Raw genomic sequence first — 23,007 nt, 5'->3', positions numbered from 1 at the left:
CCTTCAAGGTGTATTTGTAAATTAATTTGCAGCTCCTGGCTTGGCCGAACGGTGAGAACCCTCACCTGGGGGAGGTGGAGGAGTGAAGATGCCCAGGGCTCCGGGATGGATGCGGTGGGGTGGGAGAAATACAGCTCCCACCTTCAGCCCCCTTCTCCTCGTGCATGTGGCAGGGGAAGAGGATGTGAGTGGGGTCGTTTCCAGTCTCCTACCTACTCCCAACAGCTCTTTCTGAGCCTGGCCAAGTCCAGGGCTGTGCCCAGAGGTATGGGATCAAAGGCAAGGGTAGTGGTCCAGCAAAAGAGCAGAACTGGTTGGGAAAAAAGAAGTCTCCAAACCTCATCCTTTCTCCTCCTCGGCTTGCAAACCATCATGTGAAAATGTTGTCTTTCCCCTGTTGTCTTTCCCCACTGGTGCCTTCAGATATTTCTAGCAGGACTTTGGGAGTTCACGGCACATGCCGTGAAGGGCTCTCCTTCTTCTTTCCTTGCCCACAGCCTCCTGTACCAGTAAAAATAATGCCTTTCAAATCAAGATACCCTCATTTCATCGTTACCATACGGGATCCCCATAGGCTCCATAGGTCTGACTTGTTTTGACTGTCCAGATAAAGATAATCAGCTCCCATGCCACGTGCGTAGTATTTAATAAGTATTTCCCGGGAATTCGCCTGCTCTTTCAAGAGAGAGCTTGCACCTAGCAAAGTGGCAGTACATTAAGCACCCTTTACTTCACCTCAGGATGCTTCATTTCTTGCTGGAATCTATTATTTTGCAGTTATGCCAGGCTTAGCTCGTCTTACTGCACAAATGAGACATCGATTTCCATATTTGCTCAAAGCCTGGAGCGCCAGCCTTGCTCTAAAGCACACCTGAGGATTTGATGTATTTTTTTTTTAATCCGGTCTTTTTAAAGTCCCTTTGTGAGTCCCGTCTGTCTTTGAAAACATACCCGATGTGGGAGATAATACTGGGTTTCCATGAGTTGTTCGGGTTAGTTTTGATTCCAGAGAGCCCTGCAAAATCTCCGGACACGTTATGGAGATAACCGAAGGGAATTCCGAGTTTCCCTGTAGATGCAATGCGAAGGCGGTTCTCCAAGAAGAGGACACGCCTGGCTCCCAACTCTGCCGCCTTGCTCAGGGAATTCATTTCAAATCCCAGCTGGTGCACGGGTCATCCTTGGGCTGAAAAATGGGCTATTTGTTGCCGCTGGCCATACGTGGAGACTAATAACCCATTCTGTTGTTGCATGAAATCATCGAGTTACTCCTTTTTGAACTTTTTCCGGCTCTTTACAGTGAGGTAAGTGTGTTCTGGATGCTTAATACGTTCACAGCAGGCCCTCTTCCTCTAAATCAGCATTTACGTCCAGAGGTTCATTGACTAAACGAGACAAATGGTCTTTGCACATCCAGCAACGTTGATTAGGTAAGATTAATGAGATTCCTGATGCTCCACATTTCTGATCAGCGTAGAGATAATACTTCATCTCTTTCTTATTCTGGTTTGGCTTCTAAGCAGATAATCGTGAAAATGTGGCAATGAAAATACCCTGGTTTTTTGGGGGGACTGCAGGAAAGATTTTAAAGGTTCGGTTCAGGTTGGGCTAGATCCGTTGCACCGGTATCTATTCTCTCTGAAAAGGTTTATCAGTTGATCGGGGAGGGATGGTGCTGTGTGGTCTGCAGCCTGCAAAGGACTGCCTGCAGAGGGATCCCGATGGAATAGGAAGGAAATATTTCCTTTCTGTGAGTTGCCCCTTGGCTAAAGTGTGAAGGATTAAAGCTCTCGCCATTCCTGCTCTTTCCTAAGCAGAAGAAAGAACAAGGAGCCCGGCAGCGCGTTAGTCATCGATTTCCCCAGATCAAAGGGGCACCAAGCCATCGCCGTGGTGGCCATGGAGACCAGGTTGAGGTGAAGTGAACTGTTGTTGTTGCAGTGACAGCTTGGGGTGGATCCGTAAAGAACCCGCCTTTTCCTCTAATCAGAATGAAAGATCTTATTTCTTCTGCCTCGGGCGCACGATCAAACCCATTGCTTCCGCGAGGGCTGCCACGGAGGGAGAGGAGGCAATCACTGCTGACTTTGGGGCAGAAAAACGAATATTTGGGGGCTTAAAAACTGCTCAGCACTCGCAGGTATTGTGGCTCCAAGGGCTTGCATGCTTGGGCCGAAATTCTTGTTTTTCCTTATTTTAAGCGAATTGCAGTGACAATTTCAGGCTAGAACTAAGACTCAATATTTAAATAACGAAATGAATTATTTGCGGAGGCAATGTGACAAAAATTGCTCTGACTTCTCTGTCACTGCAAGTTGAAAATCAAAGCTGGGGGCGTTTTTGAAAGCTACCCAGCTTTCTGCACGCTTCTTGCTCTGCTCCCCTTCTGGGAAATGATGTCTCAGCATCCAGAGCCCAGTGTCCCACCAGGTCTGGCCCTTCCTAGGACAAACCATGTGCTTAAACCGCCCTTCTCTTGGTTCATTCTTCTGGGGCTTCAGATTCAGTGCTCGAGTGTTGTTATATTCGCAAGTAACTGTTTCCCAAAGAGCCCTTCCTCTGAACGAGCACAGCCAACGCGTTGTCTTGGGGCCTCCTAGCTGTCCTAGCTCCCACGCAGTTCAGAAATCGGCACTGTTTGAAATCAATTGACAACATGGAGGCTGTGGGTTGATACAGCAAAGGTCCAGAAATCATCACCCAAAATTCCAGCGCATCGGGGGGTTGCCCAAACTACAGGATTTCTTTCAAACTCACCTGTTTTTTATCGCGCGATTCAGTTCTAAATTGTTTATAAGCAGTACACTTGGGTGAAAGTTGGTGTTGCTGCATTTTCCAAGCTCAGACCAAAGTGATTCATTCCTTCCGGTAGGATTTGTCAATCTCCAAATCGTTCCTGCAACCTGCACGAGCTGTGCGAAAGGTCCCTGAAAGCATTTCTGCCCCTCCTCTTCTTGCTTCTTCTCCATATATTCTCCAACTTCTCAGGGTACTCCAGGTCCAAGGGTAAATAAATAACTTCTTGGGGGTTCTGTTCTCCCTCTTCCATGAGGCAATACGTTGCCCTCCTTTCTGATCGTTCGTCCTGGTTTGAGGTTGTTGCTGGACGATGGGGACCGAGAAGAGCTTTTTGTGTAGCTCTTAGAAGGGTCAACGGTACAGAATTTCTCCTCCCCCTCTGAGAAAATACCCAGATGCTCTGCTTGCTGGGAAAGGGGGCAAAACGTCTCCTTCTTGGAGCTGTACACAGATGCTGAGGTCCCCTGGGCACGATGAGAACGTGGCTCGGTGTCGTGCAGAAATGGGAAGACCTGGGAGCGCGCCGGGAGCACACAAGGAGTTACCCAAAGACGTCCTCGGAGCTGTCAGCAGAAATGTTTTAAAGGCTCTCTCGGGTTGTTTGCATTCCCCCATAAACATTTTATACGTGGGCAATTTCAATATGCAAAGCGACCGAATCTGTTAGTAAAACAATCGCTCTCACGGTTGAAAAATGGAGTTTGTTCTGCCCTAATGTAAGAACCCCAGCGTTATTTCACTCCGCGCTGAAAACCCAAGGTATTGATTTTGAAATGTATAATTGATTGTAACCATAAATCACGGGGCAATATATGTGCAGCATTGATTTTCTTCTATTGCAATAATTAATTTGATATGTGCTATAACATATTTATGCAGGGCCTAAGCAACTCAATAATGGTAATAAATTGTATTTGGTCAAAACCCATCCACTGTGATGTGGTCAGCTTTTCTCTTTGTCTAAAAACGCGTAATGCGGTGCTGTAAGAGCCAGCGCAGAGATAATTCCGTGGCCTTGCTCCGTGAGAAACCCTTCACATCGTGAAGACCTTATATCCTGGTGGGTGGAACCCTCAAAGGACCGGAGACTTGCAAGGAACTGCTGGTGCCCGGGTTGTTTTAGGAGAAAAAAAGGTTGATGTACCGTATCAGCTCTCTTATCAGTCCAGCCCAGTAAATCGAGTGCTTTTCCTGGGCAAACTGATAGAAGCTGTAACAAAGAAGAGAATGAATAGACACGCGGATGGACGTGATACGATGGAGAGGAATCAATACGGCTTTTGTGGAGGGAAGTCCTGCTTCGCTTCCCTATTAAAGTCCTTGAAGGAATCCCAGAGCACGTGGGCAGGGAGATCGGGTTGATACCATTCTCTCGGGTTTCCTAAAGGCTTTCGATAAGGTCCTTCAGAAAAGGCTCCTGAAGGAATGAAGTCGTTAGAGTAGAAGGAGAAAGATCCCGTTGTGGTAAGCGACTGATGCGGTAGAGGGCGAGGGAAAGGGGCGTTGGCATTCCTGAGGCGGGGAGGGATGCGTGCCAGGGGCTGGTGCGCGCTGTGGTGTGGAATCATCCCTCATACAATCTAGACAAGCAAAGTTAGAACAAAATCAGTGATTAATTGCCTTGCTGCGGGCTCTGGTTCAGCTAAAATTCTCCTAGGAGTTGGGATCGGCAATAGGTTTTTGCCCAGGAGGTTTGACTGCCTTTAGATGGGTGTGACGAGGGGGCAGGGACATCTCCGTGACCACCGGTGGAACTGAAATGGCACGAAACGCTTAGAAGTGCTCGGGGTGATACGTGCTACAGGCAAAAAGATGAGACTTGGGCACTTTGGGATGGAAAGAGAAACGAGTCGCAGTGTCTGCGCAACCGTTACAGCACCGTGGGTATTCTAGCGGCCTGTTGAAATGAAAAGTTCCCGAAAAAAAGAGAAAATTCAGCATATAAATCCATTTTCTGTATAGCCATCCACTGCCAGCGAGTGCATAGTTTTCTTCCTGCCATCACTTGAATCTTTTCCGGTTTGATTTTGTCTTCTCAAAAATAAGAAGTTGAATGAAAGTGGGCTTAAAAAAAAATTAAAAATAGCCGTTTTCTTGTCTTTTTCCATACTCCATTCATTTTATCCGCTTTGCTTTTGTCATTTCCTTGGAAAAAAAAATCAGCAGTAATATCTTCTCTTCTTTTACAGAGTATCAAAGTTAGCTGGTTGCCTCCACCACCAGGCACTCAAAACGGATTTATTACGGGCTATAAAATCCGACACAGAAAGACTACCCGCAGGGGTGAGATTGAAACACTGGAGCCAAACAACCTCTGGTACTTGTTCACAGGTCAGTGTTCACATGGTACAACCTTGCAAGGTTTTGATGAATTAAATGCTTTGGGAATAAAATATACTTTCACTTCAAGGGAACATTGATTTCTCTGCTGGCAGGTAGCATTTTTTGTGTTGTACAAAGACAGTCTTTATATTATGTGTTTTTTTTTTACCCAATTTTTTCCTTATTTCATTATTATTTTTTTCATATATTTGTCGCCTGGATTTTATTGTTATCATTAGCGAATTGGAGGCCAAATTCCTCGTGTCCAATAGCTTCAGCCTCAGGTATTTTTTTAGACCGCCCCGTAAACATCTCCTCTTTTCTTACGGGTGCAAAAATATCGATTTCCTCGGTTTCTATTTGAAGGTTTTAGATGGCAAATACCTCCTCACAGAATAAAAAGGGCAACAGTGGATCATAGCAGAAGTGTAATTGCAATGAATGAAAGTAGCCAGGCGAGTGTTGCGGGGGTAACAGTGAATTCCAGGAGCTGAAAACGAATTGCGCTTGCGTTCTTGCATTATGCCCAGCCGTAACTGAGAGAGCAGCAAGGGAGAAAATGAAACTTTGTCAACGTCCGGGGCGCCTTTATAACCGCGCCTTCGCCTCAGATGGCCTGCTTTTGGTTTATTTTCACATACAAAGTGCAATCGGCAAGAATCGGAATCATTTCGGAATCGCATACCTAAGAATAAAAAAGTTCTGGAAGGAAAATCCGAATTTTATTTCAAAATTCAAGTAAAAGTAGAACTTTGTATTTATTTTTTTTTCATGAGGAAGACATTAAGTATTGAACCCTCGACTTGGTTGTCTTACCTCAGCTGCTGGCCCCAGTTCCTGTGGGATGATTTGTAGCGGATACTTACTAACACGTGAACGAGAAACTCGTCGTTTCTGGGGAGAGATCTCGTACTGAGGTCTTCAGCCAAGTTGGAAGGGATCTGTTTCCTGGCTTATAAAGTGGAAATAAAGTCCAAGTCCCAAAGCAAAGGCACGGACCTCTGACGTTCCCCATCCCCAGGGCTGGCAAGGCAGAGAGGCAGCGGGAGGTCAAGGCCGTCGTCTGCTGGGCTGGCGGCACAGCACATGAATCTCCGTTGTGGTCGATCCCCACACCTCCGGCAAACTCTTTCACATGAATTATTTCGGGTCTGGAGAGCTGCAGAGTCCCAGTGGACAGCCCCAGCCCTACCTCGTGCCCCTTCCACCTCTTGCCTCCGTGCAGTCGAAACGAAGTGCTTTATTTCCCAAAACTTGGCACTTTGGGCTTGGGAAGGCAGTTCAGAAATGCATCCAGGCCTCGCGATTACCTTCTGCGTGCATATATTGTGACTGCTAGAGCCGCGTGCCGGTTCTAAATGGGCCTTTTAAATATTAACACGGCGACGCTTTAGATCTTCGCTGCCATCCTGCTCGGCAGGCAGGTGCTTTGCGGGGTAATAAGAACATCTGCAACGGCACAGGAGTTTCGAGTCGCAACGCAGGCTCTCGAATAGCTGCTGGCCATTTGAGAGTCACGTCAGCTAAACGTTAAGCCGCTCTTCTTAATTACGAGCGTTCTTCTCCGGAGAACGTCTGCAATTAAATGGAACGGGGATCTTCTTTTTTTTTTTTTTTTCCCCTGTGCTTTTTTTGTGGTCAGTATGGGCAAGGCGAAAAGGTAATCCTGTATCCCCACCGTAGGGCCTGGGGGGTCCTGTGGCACATCGAGTGGTGCTGCAGTGATTGTTTTCCGATGGCTTTAACCACAAAGGAAAACATCTGTTTGGGAATTCACGCTTATTTCGTTAAGATTGGAAAGATTTAGGATTTTCTTTTCCTGGACTGCACGCTCTGAAGTTAATCAGGAGCACCGGCAAGCAGAACGCTGTTCAGTTGCTAACCTAGTTCCCAGCCTGCATATTTTATGCGTAAGGAGAGAGTTTATGTGGAGTTTTGTGCATTTTAAAAGCTGGGAGAGCTGTTTTTGTGAAATGTGCAATTAGTGGCTTCGCTGTGGAAAACAATTCTTCAGCTTCCCACTAATTGGGCTTCGTTCACTTTGTACCCATGAGCTCAATGGATGGGAATTGGAGTCCAGCCTAGTCACGGGCCAGTGCAGCTCTCATTCATTTTTTGAAACCTCTCCTTTTGGTGAAAATCCCTTTTTCCCCAGTGCCCTGCAGCACCATCCCTGGCTGGGAAACACGAGGATGGTCACTGGGGGCTGCGTTGGGTAAAGTCACAAATTGTTTGCTTTTCATCTTCTTTCTGTATGATTTCATTTGTTTTGTTTGTTGTTTTTTTTTTTTTGCCAGGACTGGAGAAGGGAAGCCAGTACAGTTTCCAGGTGGCTGCCATGACAGTGAACGGGACCGGGCCGCCCTCGGACTGGTACACGGCAGAAACGCCCGAGAATGATCTCGATGGTAAATGCATCTCTCTTAAAAGCTCTTGTCTCCAAAAGCTTTCCAGCCGAGGGGTTTCACCGCCCCTGTCTTCTAGCACAAGGCTGGGGTGACATCGCAGGGTCTCACCTGGAAACATCCACCCATAAATGTTTTCTTCTGCTCTTGGATCTCTCATGGCTTGCGCTGTGTTTCTCTGCTACCACCACGACCAAGGAGTTGACAGCCTTTGGGATCAGAATTCCGTGCCAGAATGTAGCTCCCGAGCGTCGTGGCCGTTTGCAGTAATGCTGCGAAGTGGATCTGGAACTTCATAACCGATAAACGTAATCAATCAAAGGCACAACGGAAACGATGCCAGCAGTCCTAATAATTCTCCAAGCAAATACTGAGATGTCTCGAATACTTTCTTAGCCTTTATCTGCAGATTCTAGCAAAGCAGGTTGGCAGTGAAGCTGAATAATTAGTGAAAGCTGATGAGATGCAGATACCTGAGAACTGCGGGCTTTGTAAATCAGCGCAGAGGCTGACACAAAAGGGAAGGAAAACACAGAAATGAAAGGGGTAGGTAAAAATGACGGGGATATTGGAAGAAGTGGGGGAATAAAAGGCGAGTAATGAAAAAGTCTTACCTGAAAAATTAAGCAAAGTGCAAAATGAAATGGAACAAAGAAGCTGACAGATGGAAATCGTGGCAAAACTATGATCCATAAGCAGCAGAGATGCAGTAGAAAGGAGATGAAGAGAAAATGAAACTGGTGAAAATTGCTAAGATTTTTAAAACAAATCACCTATAAAGGATCAAAGGCAAAGCGGATGAAAGAATAAATAAATAATTAGCTTAAATGCACCGTTGCGCTTGATATTGGCTTTCTTTTGACTGGATGGATGTCCTTACGAGCTCAAAACCAGCTCGAAGGATTCCTGCTTCGTGTCCTTTCCCCGTGTCCAAATGCAATTTGACAGCAGACCAGGGGCGGCCGCAGCACAACACAGGAGTGCCCGTACGGGTGGTTTCTCATCGGATCGCAACCTGCCGTGGTGCGTGATGATAGCATTCTAATCACGATTCGGCTGGAGAAATGATGTTGTTCCAGTGCAAACAGCTGACTCGGCGCTGGATCGAGCGACGGATAAATTCGGAGCACGCCGCAGGATGCAAAAAAAAAAAAACAAGGAACGCGTCGGAGCGCGTTCCTCCGATGGTTTTGTGCCCAAATGTGCAGAAGCATGCAAAGATAGAGTACTCGCATGCAGGCACACGTGGATAAATGAAAGCAAAGCCATTCTGCTCGCGTGTTGTATTTACATGCATTTGCATTGGCAGCAGCGATGAATTACCGTCGGGAAGCCGCAGCAGCCCGGTGCTGGGCATGCAGCCTGCTAAACCCTGGGGATAAATCTGCTTTCTGCAGTAGTTCCGCCGAGTCCTGCAAGTGGTGGGTAAGAGGGGAAGTGCTGGAGCCCAGCTCGCTATCTGCAAGTCCCTCCTAGCTGCCATGGCTCCTGCAAGCTTCTCCTGCTTTCACGGGAAGCCTGCTTGGCGTCAGCAGCACGAAGACGAGCAGTATCCCGCAGAACGGCGCCAACTCCCGATGGATATTCGTTTTAATTAGTGTGTTTTGTTCAAGTGATTAGAAATCCAAACATAGCTGCTTCTTCAAGGTTCCCTAGAAAGCTCGGCTGCCTTTACTGACAGCTGGGAAGGTTTTAAATATTTATTTTCCAGCCTCGCGTTTCATGCTTTAAAAAGAAACAGGTTAAAAAAAAAATAGAAATTGAAAGCAATGCTTTCCCCAAAGGGCAGGATTTAAATAGCTGGGGCGAGGATGCAAGAGAATCTCTGATCAACTTGGTGAAGGTATCCTCCAGGAAACTGGGTTTATGATGCTTGGTTTCTGATTACTGCACCGAACAGATGGAAGCTGTTACACGTATTAGATAGCGATATAGTTTAGCTTCGGCTCTAAATTAGTGCTTTAAGAGCATGACAAGCCAGACTGCTATCAGGCTGCGATTCATACTGAAAAGTGACTGGGGAAATACCCGAACGAAATGGGACGAGTGAAAGCTACCCTGACTCGGTAAAATATACGCCCATGGAAGTCTGAGAAAATTGCTAAAGTGACCCCGAGGTAAAGCATTTTTCAAACTTGACAGCGAAACTGGGGACCTTTAAGTACATTAAGCGACGTGTTCCCTGGATGGCAGGCGTGGGTGCTCGAGCCATCGCGTGGAAGCGCAGCGAAGGATTCATAGACACGGCGTCCCAGGAGGAGATGGCACGTCAGGCAGCGACACGGCACTTCGGCTCCCACTTCCCGAGAACCTAATTGCGCGTAAGGGAAGAGAACAAAGAAAAAAAAAAGAAAATCTGATTTCGTAGGCAGAGCTGACGAGGAATCCTCCCGTCGGGTGCTGGGTTGTGGGCTGGCTGACGTCTGAGCACGGCGTTTGCTTCCGCGAGCCCAGAGGTTTCCTCACGTGAGAGGTGATAAATTCCTGGTGCCGTCGATAACTTTCTTTTGGGAAACTTAGCTCATTTGGGATTTGGGATGAAGAGCTGATTCGGCACCTCAAGGAAGAGACTGGGACCTCAAGAACACTGCTCAGAAGTATTTCTTGAAGCCCAGAAGAACCAAAAGTAAATGGATGGACCTAGAACTGCAAGGAAACGGCCTGAAAAAGAAAGCAGGAGTATGAAACGGAAATGTGTGTTTCTTTAGGAGTTTTAGTCCTGGGTATCCGAGTGCTGGGACACTGAATCAGCCAAGGTTGGGTGGTCCCGTTCCTGAAGAACTGATGGACTGAAGTGCTTCCTGCATGTTATGTCTGGAGTAAGGCCTGACTATGGAAAATACGTTTCTCTGTAAAGAAAAGCAAAACTACATAGTTTGAAGGGAAAAATAAGTTAATTGTGATTCAATTTGGGGATGTTCTACAATTTGGAGCTGTTTCAGAATAAGAAAAACGCCTCTTTTCCAGAAAAGGTTTAAAATAAATGTGATTGAAGTGTAATTAAAATTGATTTATGCGAAAAAAATAAGTAAAAAAAAAATGCATTTTCAAAACGTTCTGTGTTTGTGAAGCTTTCATATCTGAAAAATGGTTCCAAAATGTTCACTCCGGCTTCATTTCAGAGGCTTACTTCCCAAGAGGGGGGTGAGAAGTTACCTTACCTTTTGCTTTATGAAACAAGAAGCCGTGGTTTTGCTCTGAAATGCACGAATCGCCTGTTTGAATCGCTTGAAATTAATAACACGGAATGTATGAATAACGTAGCTTTCACCCACTGGTTAGGTGGTGGTGTCCGTGCTGCGCTTAAAATCCCTGCAACGTGTCCGATGGGAAAAAAAAAACAACTCATTTCTAGGTCCTTTGAATAAGTTGATGTCCTTTGTTGCCTGGGAATTGCCACTTTTAGGATGCTCAAGGCATTGCAGTATTGCTACCTTACCTTAACTTTTCATTTCAAGGCCGTCAATTGTTGTTTTTTATCCTTGGGCCTGTTTCCCGTCGCTTGTTTTGCAACCAGCTCTGTTGGCTAACTTTTGCTTCTGCACTGAAACAAAGTTTGAGAACGGATTGGGGGGGGGGGGTAAAAGGCTTCTGTACCCGACTCACGGTGACGCTCTGGGCCCAGCCTGTTTCTTCTTTTTGTGAGTAGCTACGTTGCAGTGACCTTGTCGCCACCGTTTAACCGAGATCCATGCTTTGCAATTTTAAGGAGCCGACTGCAAAGGCCTTCTAAAGTGGCTGGGTGTTGCAGACCGGTAACGTACTAAGAGGTCCTCCTGAAGATTCAACAGGTTTTCAGCGTCCTCTAATGCCTTCGTCTGGACGCACATAAAGCACCAAGGACGCGTAGATGGCCCTGGTTATTGAAACGCCTTAATTCTTCCTTTTCATTGCCTTTTCCAAGGTTTACAGTGGGAATGCTTCACAAGCCGGGGGTGTCTTTTGTTGGAGTTTACCTCGTTTTGCGTTGTTGCTGTTTCCTCAACCCCGTCCTTGTTGCCTACAAGCTTTGAGCTGTTATATTGCAAGCCTTTTTATTGGGGACAAATAGTAGCTTGTCTCTTTCCGCTCTCAAAAAGACAAGCTACTGTGCAGCTCCTCTGAGGAGACTTGTGATATGGTGGCTGCGAGGAAACTCAAACAAAAGGCATTTACCTAACCTTTAAAGTAAAATTGGCCTCCAAGAAGGCAACAGGCTGCCAAATAGGCTCCAAGTGATTAATTGCTGCTTAAAGTGATGAATTTTACCCGAGAATGCCTGCAAATAAACCATCTCAGTCTATTATTTCATGTCGGAAATGTCGATGCGTTGTTTAAAGCGGCTTCAAAGTAAGAGAGGCAAGTCAAGGGTTCAAACTCACCGCTTCTTTTCATGGCAAAGAGACAGATTATTGCCAGAATATACTAGCACGTCTCTAACCGAGTCGACCTTTTTGTTAAATGATGAGTGAGCGCAGGAGAACTCGTGCAATGAGCTGTCAGGATCCTGCAAACAGACCAGGGAAGATAAAAGTTGTCCTATAGGAAATCCTTGTGCAGGTCATCTTTCGTTATCCTGCGTAGTTTCAGCTCTCTCTCGTACACTTAAAGGTGGAAAGCACTAGGAGATACTCTTAAAAATGGGCTCTTGGAAGGGAGGGATGTAGCTCAGAATTGAAATTGCATGTAAGCTCTGCATGTAACCGGGGCAGCTGGTCGTTTTGTGTGTGTGTGTGTGCGTGTTACTTTAATTTAAATTGAATTTTTAATTAATATTTTACCATTTTAAACTCAAACCTCATGAACAGTAGAATTTAATGAGAATACTAATTCATTTCTTTGTGTTTGAATCCCAGAATCTCAGGTTCCTGACCAGCCAAGCTCTCTCCATGTCAGACCCTTGACCACGAGCATCGTCATGAGCTGGACTCCGCCGCTCAACCCGAACATTGTCGTCCGCGGGTACATCATCGGCTACGGCGTGGGCAGCCCATACGCTGAGACCGTGCGGGTGGACAATAAGCAGCGTTACTATTCCATTGAAAATTTGGGTAAGTAGTCGTTTTCGTTCATAAAAGCAGAAAAAAAGAGCTTCCTCTGAGGTTATGCTAGTTGGTAAGTTTATTTTCAGGCTCTCGGTGGTGCTTCCTCCATATGACACTCTCAAACATCAAATTTCTTTGATCGAATGCTAACTTTATGCAGTAGGTCGTGTCTTGTGCTCCTAATACTGACTCTCACTTGCGCAGAGAGCTGGATCTGAAGCTGTTTTTCCCCAGGCTGGTCCCCCATGTTTGAATTGATTGGCAATCCGAAAGCTCCTATTTTGTGTCTGTCAGAGTGGTGTCAGGAGAGGTGCTTGTTCATTATTCATGGCACAGCCTCTGTGACAGTTCATCTGAATGCTGAGCGTGATACGCAGGGACCTGGATCCTTCCAGTGGTGATGGACCGTTCTCCTAGCGCTGGGAAAACAGTTCAAAGTTGAAAGGAAGGCTGAAAGTTTAATCGTTTTCCTGTCGTTACTTCTTCAGCGTTTTTATTTCGGGTAGAAGTGGTAAGCTTTCTGTTCCGTAATCTGCGGATGATCAGGTATTACTGGAAGACTAATTAACTCGGTGAATTAGGGGGGCTCAGCTATACTTTTTATCATAATTCTTCAAGGCCCAAACTGTTTGATATCTGGGGTCACTTCCCGATTAGTACTTCATAGGACCATGAAATTGCGTCATCCAATGCTTCTGCTGTTTCCTTGGGGAAGCCTGGGAAATAGACCGGAATCAAATGTTTTAATTGTTGCCCCATCAAACACTTCCTCTGTGTTCAGTGGTGTATTTTATGGTCAATGTATTTACAAAGAGCCAGAAACTGCCCCAAATACTCAGTGGGCTCTACAGAAAAGAAAATGATACGGAGAGAACCACCGAGACCGATGTGCTTTGGCAAAGGCTGAGGAGATGCCTACAGAGCCCAGCCTGCTGGAGCTCCTGACGGTCAACTCTCCCCGAAAGCATCTCCATTAACAGCTGGAGAAATGCCATGGGTTTTCTGAAGCTTCGGTGTTTGGTTTTCTTTATATAAATATATTTGCGAATTTGTTTGTTTCTTAGACCTCTGATAGCCGCTACCATCAAGTGGAAGGTATGCTAAGAAGCACTTGGAGCTACAAAAGCCTTCTGCTAGGCTGACATTGTGGAAAGCTGATGGTCTATTGCACCTGACAAAACTGTTTCTGTGCATTAAAAGTTTTCCAATGGTCTTGGCTGGGCTGGCAGGCAGAAATACATAGAAAGCCCAGAATATCAGGGAGGATATCTTAGTAATACACTTAGAGAAGTTGCACTCAAAGACCTAGCAAGCGTCAAGGAACTGTGCTGAGTATAACAAACAGGTAGAAATAATTAGGGTACTGAAATGAAGTTGGGTTTTTTCTTGCTGTTGGTTTCGTTCAGTTTTGTTTTCTTTTGGCCAAAGGTCCTCCAGCAGCCTGAAGTTTTACAAAAGTTATTCAAGTGGCAAGTATCTTTTCACTGTGCTTTTCCTTTTTTTTTTTTTGGTTTGATTTAAATATTCAGAATGTGAGCAGTGGAACTTGGTTGCCGTTGTCCAGACAAGTCATCTGGTCCCTAACTGGCTACAGGCACGAGCGCTTTGGTCACAAGTCCCGCCGTGCAAATTTTAAATTCAACTTCTCTGAGCATTCACATGGGCAACTTTGAAAATCAATTTCCATGAATAATTGCACTAATTAAATTCCACCATTTAAATATCCACAGAAAATGAACCCCAGAGGGAGGTGACCGAGGGCCCAGAGAAAGCTTTTAAAAAATCAGAACGGTTGCCAACGCTTCCTGCATTATTCACCGGCTTTATTAGAAACCATTACCAAAAAAAAATTACACGAAATGATGAGACAGAATTATTTTCCTAATAAAAATACTGTTTTCAATAAGGTTATGAATTAAGATGTTCTGCTGGCAGGAGGGGAGGAAAAACACTCCCTAGAGGTTTTGTTGGCTCCTCTCACCAGTTGCAAAATTTCCTGTGATGCCTGTGCAGGTAGGCATTATTTTAAAAGTAATAGGCAAAAACATCAGCAAAGTTAGACACCTAAATAAATCATGAACTTCGTGGTGTTTTTCTCTCCCCGCTTTGTCCCTTTTGATCCTCATGGCTTTCAGTGTTGGTTTCCTCTCGGCTCTCCTTGGTCTTGTTAGACAGAGATGAGGGAGAGGATGCTCCACTTCAGCCAAATGATGTACGTAGATGAAAATTTGGGCTTTTTCATCTTCCCAAAGTTCCCTGCGGTCCTTTTTATTTTTCTTCTGTGTGCAATTTTGAAACACTCGGCAAACCCATGTATCATTCATACGTTAGCCTGGCAGATACCTGCGTTAAGGAGCAATCAGATTTGTCTGACATCAGCTCCCTCTCGGAAAGCCTGGCCGACTCTCATTTGCAGCCACCGTTTTCATACACACATGCATAAACCAAATCCTCCGGGTCCGTGCCAGGCATTAATTTCCTCCCATAAGCTTCTCCCGTAGACCTGAGAGAAATGATGGTGAAGAACTCCCTGGTTAAAACTCGTGCAGGGATGCAGAATGCCTCGCACCATGATACGGGCTCGTATCCCCACTCCTTTTCCTGGCAACAGTCTTTGTGTGTGGTTTTGTTTGGTTTTCTCAGTGTTCAGCACTGCACAAAAGCACCACCTGGGTATCTTCCCGAAGATCTTACAGTCGAGAGATTGACACGTGGGATGTACACGGGTGTTGAAAGCTGGAGGTAACAGCCCCCGTGGCACTGCCTCGCTGGCCCTATTCCCCTTCCAGCACTTGCAGTGTGGTTGCCCTGGAAATTCCTGCCTTAGCGATCCCTCTTTGTCTGGCTCTTCCTGCCCTAGATTTGCGATATGGTTGCTGTAGCAATCCCTGCTTGTTCCATGCATAACGCTGATATTTGTATGGGTTTTGTTTCCCCCCTTCCCTACCTTGTTTGTGCAGCCGCGGGCCATTGTTGGCCACCTGCTTTTATTAGTGCAATTGCTAGAAATTTCTGGAAATAGGGTAATTTGTTCTAGTATGCATTGTGCTAAATTCTATGGTTACTTCTAATCCAAAATTACTTCCTAGTATCATACAGCGAGGTTGGGGCAGAATCAGAAACAAAGCGTAGCCCGTGCTTTAAGCCAAGGACCGATCATCTTTGCAGTCAGCTGGTAGCTTTCCTTTGGCCATGGGATGTCCACGTTCACTCCTGGGGCCTTTGTGATCAAAGAGGGCTAATGATTAACTCTCTGGCCTGCACTCTAAGCTATTTATTTGACTCAACTTCAGGCGAGCCACATCAGTCCGTGTTGCTTCTCTAGTCCACCAAGCACGAAAAGACGACACCAGGGATAGTTCAGTCCATCCAGCAGCTCCAGCTTCTCATCCTTTCCTCTCCCTGTTGACAGCTGCAGACGCCCATAGCTGTAACTCGGCCACGGTGTGCGTGGTTATGCGTCAGAATACGCCATCCTGGAGCTAATTATGAAATGCCAAATAGGTTTGCACCTTCAATCATCTTTAATGAGTGACTAAGAACGCTTAGGACTAGTTACGCCTAGTACTTAGAGCTTTTGGATGGAAGACAGATATCAGTTTCTTTAGAAATCCTATTAGATACTTCACTGCACCTCCGTAATCCTAAATTTCAATTTTAATTTGAAAACTCTGCTTGAAAGTACAGGGCTTGGATGCGATGGGAGACCTGCTTAAGTAGATCCCTCGTTAGGGAAGGATGGAGACCTACTCGCTTCCAGAGTAGCCTGCTTCTTAATTCCTTCCCTCTCGGTAATCATACTGATACGCACACTTCATATGGCCACTTTGCATCATATTTGGGGTACTTAATTGATTACTTCCATCAGGCAAAACTTTGCTAAGAACCGGCTGAGCCTGTACCCGGCTGTTAGAGCAATTGTCTGAGTAGCACACTTGAGCTGCTGAATAAATCACTTGAAAAACGCGAAGAAAAGTGCTCAGCCTTTCATAACAGTGATTGAGAACTTTATTCTGTCTGATGATCATCTTGAATACAAGTATCTAGAGGTTACACTTTCTCTCTGGAATGAATTAAATAAGGTGATTTTCTCATGACTGAGTGGTCATATTGCCTGGGAGACACACTCTCTGCGGGCACAGAAGAATCCAAGAATATACAGAGACTTCGGCTTTGTCAGTGAAGGATTTGTTGTGTTTTCTTTCTGCAGCATATGAAAGACATTTGATGTCAGTCTCATAAATTTCAGGAGCAAACGTCCCCTGCTCTCATTCAACCTTTTCTGTGACAGATAAAACAGTGCCCGACTGACTTTCAAATGAATAATTCTAACGAGGAGATGCATTTCTGGAGAACCACTTCATTCATTTATTTATTTATTACTGTTTTTTTTTTTTATTATTATTTGTTGCTTGCGATTCTAAATGGAAGGGTTATTGGCTGATTAATGGCTGTTTTAACAATATTGGAAAATTCTTGGGTGCCAATTCTGATCTTTTACGTGTAGGAAGTAACGATTTCGGTGCTGATCCAACTCAGAAGATGGCACAAGTAGCAATGAACCGGCAGGGCTCATCTCCATGGAGCTTTGTATTAAAGCCTGCTCATAAAATAAATGCTTAAATGAAAAGGGAAGAAGCATGCCAAGGAGATTTCCATTTACTGATTCTGCAAACAGAATGCCCAGAGTATCTGAAACAAAACACCAGCTGTAATAATTTACATAAACCTTTTAGTAGGTCGTAAAGCTGTGTTTTTAATTAATATATTGAAAAAATAAAGCACGGTAACTTTAGAATAGCATATTCCAATAGGCTAACAACGTTATTCTATCATCCTGGGAGGTTCTGATAACTCACTGTGGAATATTTTAATAACTCACAGCTATAATGGAGACAGGGAGGCTCTCCTTGACCTCCTTGCACTGGTGCTGCCATCGTCGTGATGTCCCAAGAGCAAAAACGCTTTGAAAAACCTTTGGATGGAAACAGTAGAGTTAGCCTCTAGTTAGTAGCATCCTACTACTAACAGTAGGGTATCCATATGGCATCCATAACCTTAGTCCATCTGTGAAATGCCCTAAGCCTTTCCAAGAACAAGTGTATAAAAATCAGTGTTTTTCACATATTCCAATAACTTTAAATATGAGAAGAAAGCAGTACCAAATCCACAAGTTTTCCAGAAACGTGGACTTTCTACCTTAGAGCACATCCCGTCCTTCCCCCTTCTGTATGTGAGAATCATTTTATAAAGAGTTTTTAAGCACAGCTGCCTTTCTGTGACCCAAGAAAAAGCTCCATTGATCTCCCCGAGCGTGCGGGAATTCATATGCACCCTCTTGAAAGAGTTTGATTGGGAAGCTGGAGCGCGCACATCTTGAAGTATTATTTTCATGGCTCTTTTTAACTTGAACCTTTGATCCTCCCGGCCCAGCAATGAAAGCAAAGTGCAGAATGTACAGCACGTCTAGCAAAGACTTTTAAAAAGTTCCTCCCTCTCCTCCCATAAAGCCTGGAGCTACGCACATCTGAAATTTTTAAGCTCCGAAGAGCAAATTTAATGGATGGGAGCAATTTCTGCTTAATTAGTAGTTTGGAGAATTGGAGCTACCGTATACATAATAGGAACTTATTAAAAACTCACGCAGAGAAGTCGTTTTGTAGTGCGCTTTCCTATCTCTCGTAGGCGCCGTTTCCCAGCCTGTGCCGGCACGCTGGCTCCCAGCAGCTCCCCGATGACGTCCCCGTCACCCCACGTCCCGTGGTGGTGGCAGCACGAAGGGACAAGGGTGGGACACGCTGATGTGCCCCTGTCCTCCAAGCTGCCCCTGCCTAGGTCACATCGGGTGCTGAGAGCAAAACCGTCACAATCCCTTCAGTCTGCCACATTCATCTAAACTACAAAAAAAAACCCAAACCCCACAACCCAACAATTGCAAATGAGAAGAAATGAAAATAAAGCTCTTAGATCTAAATTCCTATTTTAACAAACATATCGGTAGGGATACTAAGGATTCCGTCAAATCCACCTTCATTTTCAGTGCAGATCAGATTAAATTTGACCCTCATGCATAGACAAGACAGAAAAAAAAAAAGAGCATTTGGGCTTATTGGAAAGGGAAAGAAAGAAGGTTCTTCATTTTCTTTAATCTTTGCAGATGACAGTTGCGGATTACAACAAAGACATGAAAGGGAACAAAAAAGCTTTTTAATGTAGTTTGGGGTTGTTTTCTTCCCTTCGCATTTTTTAATACAAAATGGAGTGGTGAAAAATCAAACAAAAACCTGTTAAATTTTGTGCATCTCACTGTTTCCCTCATAGCTCGCATTAAAACACAGCACTAACAAGGAAAGGCACTTGGAGGCTCCGGGGACTGTTCATTTTCTTTCTTGCCTTTCAAAACTGACTGTCATTGAAGGAATCCTGCCATTTACCCAAATACTTCATGCATCAATTTTCTCTCGTTCCTCCCTGACTTTGTTTGGCTTTGCCAGAGATTACTGGCGAGCAAAGGGTCGCTTGGAGATCCGTGCTCTATTTACATTGCAAACGGATCTGGCACAACCCCTCCAAATCAGAAATTGCGTAGATTTTAAGAACATCCTCAAGTTAATCCTCTGGGCACAAGTGAATCGCAGCCTGCCCGTAGACCTCCGTGTAGGAATCCACTCTTCTGCTTCGCTCTGGCTGACTTTCCTCAAGGTATTTCGGTTTATTTACGTCGTCATCCTCCAGTTGTAATAAATAGCTAAACTGGCTTCCCTGACAAAACGTTTATTTAACAGTAGGTGGAATGGAATATTCCGTGTATAATAATGCTGGAATAAGCTCTGTATTTCTACTTAGGGTTGGTAGAGAACTCAACGCCTAAGGAGCAACTCCTAATGCCAAATGGGGATAGAAATGATACAAAGATCCAAGAATATTTCTCATTTATATTCATTTATTGATAGAAAAGAAAAAAAAAATAAATCTTTGTTACAATATCAGTTTTCATGCACAACGCTGCACCTTGTCTTCTCGAGCGTTACTGGTATCATCAGGGGATGCCAAGGAAAAGAAACCAGCCAAGTGACCCAGATTCATAGATCCACATCTGCTTGGACTAAAGACTCATTTTTTGCAAGGGAAACAAACCTCTCCTCCCAGTGCAGCTTTCATTGTTATTTTTTTGTGTGTGGGTGCCTGAAGAAATCTCGCCCACACTCTGGTTAACCCGACGGGTGCATTAATGGCATTTCCTCTGGTGTCAGAAGGCATCTGGAGTCACGGCCGTTCATTTTTTATTCATTTCTCCATATGTCTTACACTTCATTTTCTGCTACACGACTTCACTTTCCCCGAGTTTGGCTGCATTTGTAACGTCAATAACAAATGTCTGGGATACACACTGGGATTTTTTTTTGTGGTTTAGCATCCGCACCGACACTGAATGCACCGAGCTTGCAACGCACCGTGGGGGTTCTAAAGGTTCACATCTCCACAGGAGACCAGACCTATTTCTAAGCATGCTCAAATTAGAGCCTTTGCTTTGAAAAAACCCTGCGCACTTCCTTATAATGCACACAGGACAGAGCTCACAAATCGAAATCAGGAAGCGGGCATGATGCATGACGAGGTGACTTCTTAAAAACAACTGTAAATATGGATTTGTGGCGCGTCTCCTGAACTGCATTCAAATAAAAGCACTTAACAGAGTCTCATTATAAATTCTCTTTGCTCCGTTAAACGTTTTCCCTGGTGTTTTCAAAGTTAAATGTTTCCCGAACGAGCCCGAGCATCTGGCTCCCCCAAAATAGCGGGGCGCCCTGTGGTGCAGCAGCCTGCTGTGATGCTCTGGAGGTCGGTGCTCCCCAGGTCCTTGCGGCACAGTGGCGTGGTGAGCTCCCACAGCTGTACCTGGCCTTGGGGGTAGGTATATGTTGGCTTTGGGGGCTGATTTGCTGAGAATTGTTAGAAATGGAGATGCGTAGGTCCCCCTTTGTCCCTCATCCCTCATCTCTGTGAAGCGGATGGGCAGAACTCTGCTCCTCATTGACTGGAATTGATATTTCACCCACGTCTAAGCATTAACAGGTCTTTATTATTTGTGCTACGGAAGTGCCCACAAGTTCAAGGTGAGATCAGGGTTTAATTGTCTAGTTAATGTAGAAACATACTGCGAGCCTCTGCTTCATACAGCTCATAGGCAAAAGGCTAAAGGAAATGGAAAATAAAAGTGAATACCATGGGGACTGAAGGTACGGGAAACGGTGAGTGGTCCACAGTCTCTCAAGAAGTTAGTGACATACTGCAAATGGGAATCCAAGTTTCCACTGTTCTTTATATTCATTTTCAGAACAAATGGGTCTTCTGTTTTGTTTTTGTCATTGTTTTTTTTTTTTTTTATCTCCTGAAGAGGCCTTTAACACTCGAGCAGTTCTTTTACCAGTGCAAATGTTTCCAATTTTGATGCCTCGGCCACCAACTACATCGCTACTCAGATCCTAAACAGAAGCGGTTGATTTTCAGGAGACATCAGCACTCCCGATGCTTAAAACCCACGTTATTTAGCTGACTTTATTTTAACTTTGGATGAAACCTTTTTGCGTGAAAAAAAAAAAAAAGGGGGGGGCCAAATTGAAAAACTTATATTTTATGCTTTCCATTCACAAAGAAGTTTGAAGGCCCATTCTCTATCACCATGGAAAGCGCATACTTGGATTTGACAGTGAATTTGGTAAGTTTGCCTTAAATGAACAAAGTTCTTCGCTTTTCTTATAGGTTGCTCAGCTTACCAGAAGACGAAAATCCAGGCCAATTCTGTTGTGCTGTAAAAGGGATAATTCACTGGTAGGGCTCTCGTTTTATCGGAAGCGATACGCGAGCTCTTTGTTACCCATTTTAGCCTTTCTGATAGTAACTCCTTTCCAAATGACCTGACACAGTCCACAAAGTAATATCAGAGAGGTAGCTCCTCATCCACCCCTGAAATGCTGTCGTACAGAGTGCCTAGAAGGAATCAAACAAAACTGTTTTGCTCTGGCTGACGGCATAGGAGAAAGTCATTTGGAGAACGTCACCATGAGTCTATTCTAGTGGAATATATTTACTAATACCATTACAGACTGCTAATATGATTTAAAGATTTATGTTTTTAAAAAAAGATGGATGTCATTTCCCTAGCTTGTGCTGAAATCTGCTTTTTTTAAATGGGATTTAATCTACTGGCCATTGGGTGTGTTAGAGACCAATGGATATTTGTAAAATGAGAGCCAAGGCACCTCTCTTATTTTTGGGGAGATGCAATGCGTTGCTTGAGGGTAATTTCTGCACAGAGGAGGCCAAATATCTTTTGGGTTGAGGTTAGAGAAAAACAGCGCTATCTCTGACTGTGATGTTGGCAGCACTTTTCCCTCTTGGTTCCTTGCAATCCGATAGCCCCGGTGTGCAGAGTTTATCCTTCAATTTGCCATTTGTCCTATCGACAGATTACCTTTTCCTGGCAATAAGCTCGTGTTACCAGGTCTTGGAACTGATACTGGTCCTATTGATTACCAAGTGCGATGTTTTTGCAAACCCAGACAGGAGTAAATTAGGCTGATCTTCGGTTGCTTTTTGAGACAATTTGGAATGACTGCCCCTTAGAGGGCTGCTCAGCACGGGTGGCAGTGACACGACATGCAGGGCATAGGCATAATTCTCTTGAAGACCTTTTCTCTTTTAGAAGGGCAGTTCCTGCAGGAGTTACTCTGCTTTCAACCTCGTCTAGACCACCGTCTCACTTTTCAACAGCCCTTATCTCTATTTTTTTCCCCATAACTTACAGGAATTCCTCGTGGTACAACTCCCACCTTGTCCCTTTACTGCAGGGTATTGTCAGACCCCATCTGTTCTGACAAGTTATCTTTGTTTCCACTTGGTCTGTGGGGAGACTACAGCTGTTTCTCGTGATGGATCCCTTCCTACTGTCTCAGCCATCCCAAGGGTAGCCTCCTGTAGCCCACAGGTAAAACCAGCTTAGTAATGGAAAGGAAAATAAAATAAAAAAGCAGAAGGTGGCAGTTTTCTTTTTAAGGAAGCTCGGGCACCAGAAGCATTTTATTCATGGGTTGATCCTGATGTTCAGGTGGAGTAAACAGGAGCCGATCTAAACGAACTGCAACTTCCCTGTGTGCCTCCCTTTCTGTACGGATCAGGAAAGGCGCTGACAAAGGTGTTGGGAGAAGATTATTGAACATCTAACTAACCTCTATTGTCCTTTTATCGGCTCCATTAAATTAGAAGAACTTCAGCTGTTGTTAAGCGCAAGACAGCAGTTCTAAGTGGCGTGATGGGATGAGCAACGTCTTCACGACAGTCAGGAGACTCTGCCTGAGCTTCAGCTCTCCCAGGATACTAATCTGCAGAGCACTCTGCCGGTCCCTTGTGTCAGGTAATTGTTATAACGGGGAATGAGCAGAACCGAGAATGAATTT

General features: G+C 44.9%; 1 protein-coding gene across 1 annotated transcript in view; it reads left to right on the top strand.

The window, feature by feature from the left end:
* The window catches only part of DCC (DCC netrin 1 receptor), a 309,874-nt gene that overhangs the window by 228,001 nt on the left and 58,866 nt on the right, over window positions 1-23,007 (top strand). The window contains exons 13-15 of the mRNA XM_035310456.1: window positions 4,989-5,130; window positions 7,419-7,529; window positions 12,362-12,556. Coding sequence (XP_035166347.1) covers window positions 4,989-5,130; window positions 7,419-7,529; window positions 12,362-12,556 — 448 coding nt within the window. The remainder of the gene's footprint in view (window positions 1-4,988; window positions 5,131-7,418; window positions 7,530-12,361; window positions 12,557-23,007) is intronic.

This window comes from Oxyura jamaicensis, chromosome Z, assembly GCF_011077185.1.
Source record: "Oxyura jamaicensis isolate SHBP4307 breed ruddy duck chromosome Z, BPBGC_Ojam_1.0, whole genome shotgun sequence".
Lineage (NCBI taxonomy): Eukaryota > Metazoa > Chordata > Aves > Anseriformes > Anatidae > Oxyura > Oxyura jamaicensis.
Note: the sequence above shows the minus strand (reverse complement) of the source record. Positions and strands in the feature narration are given on the sequence as shown.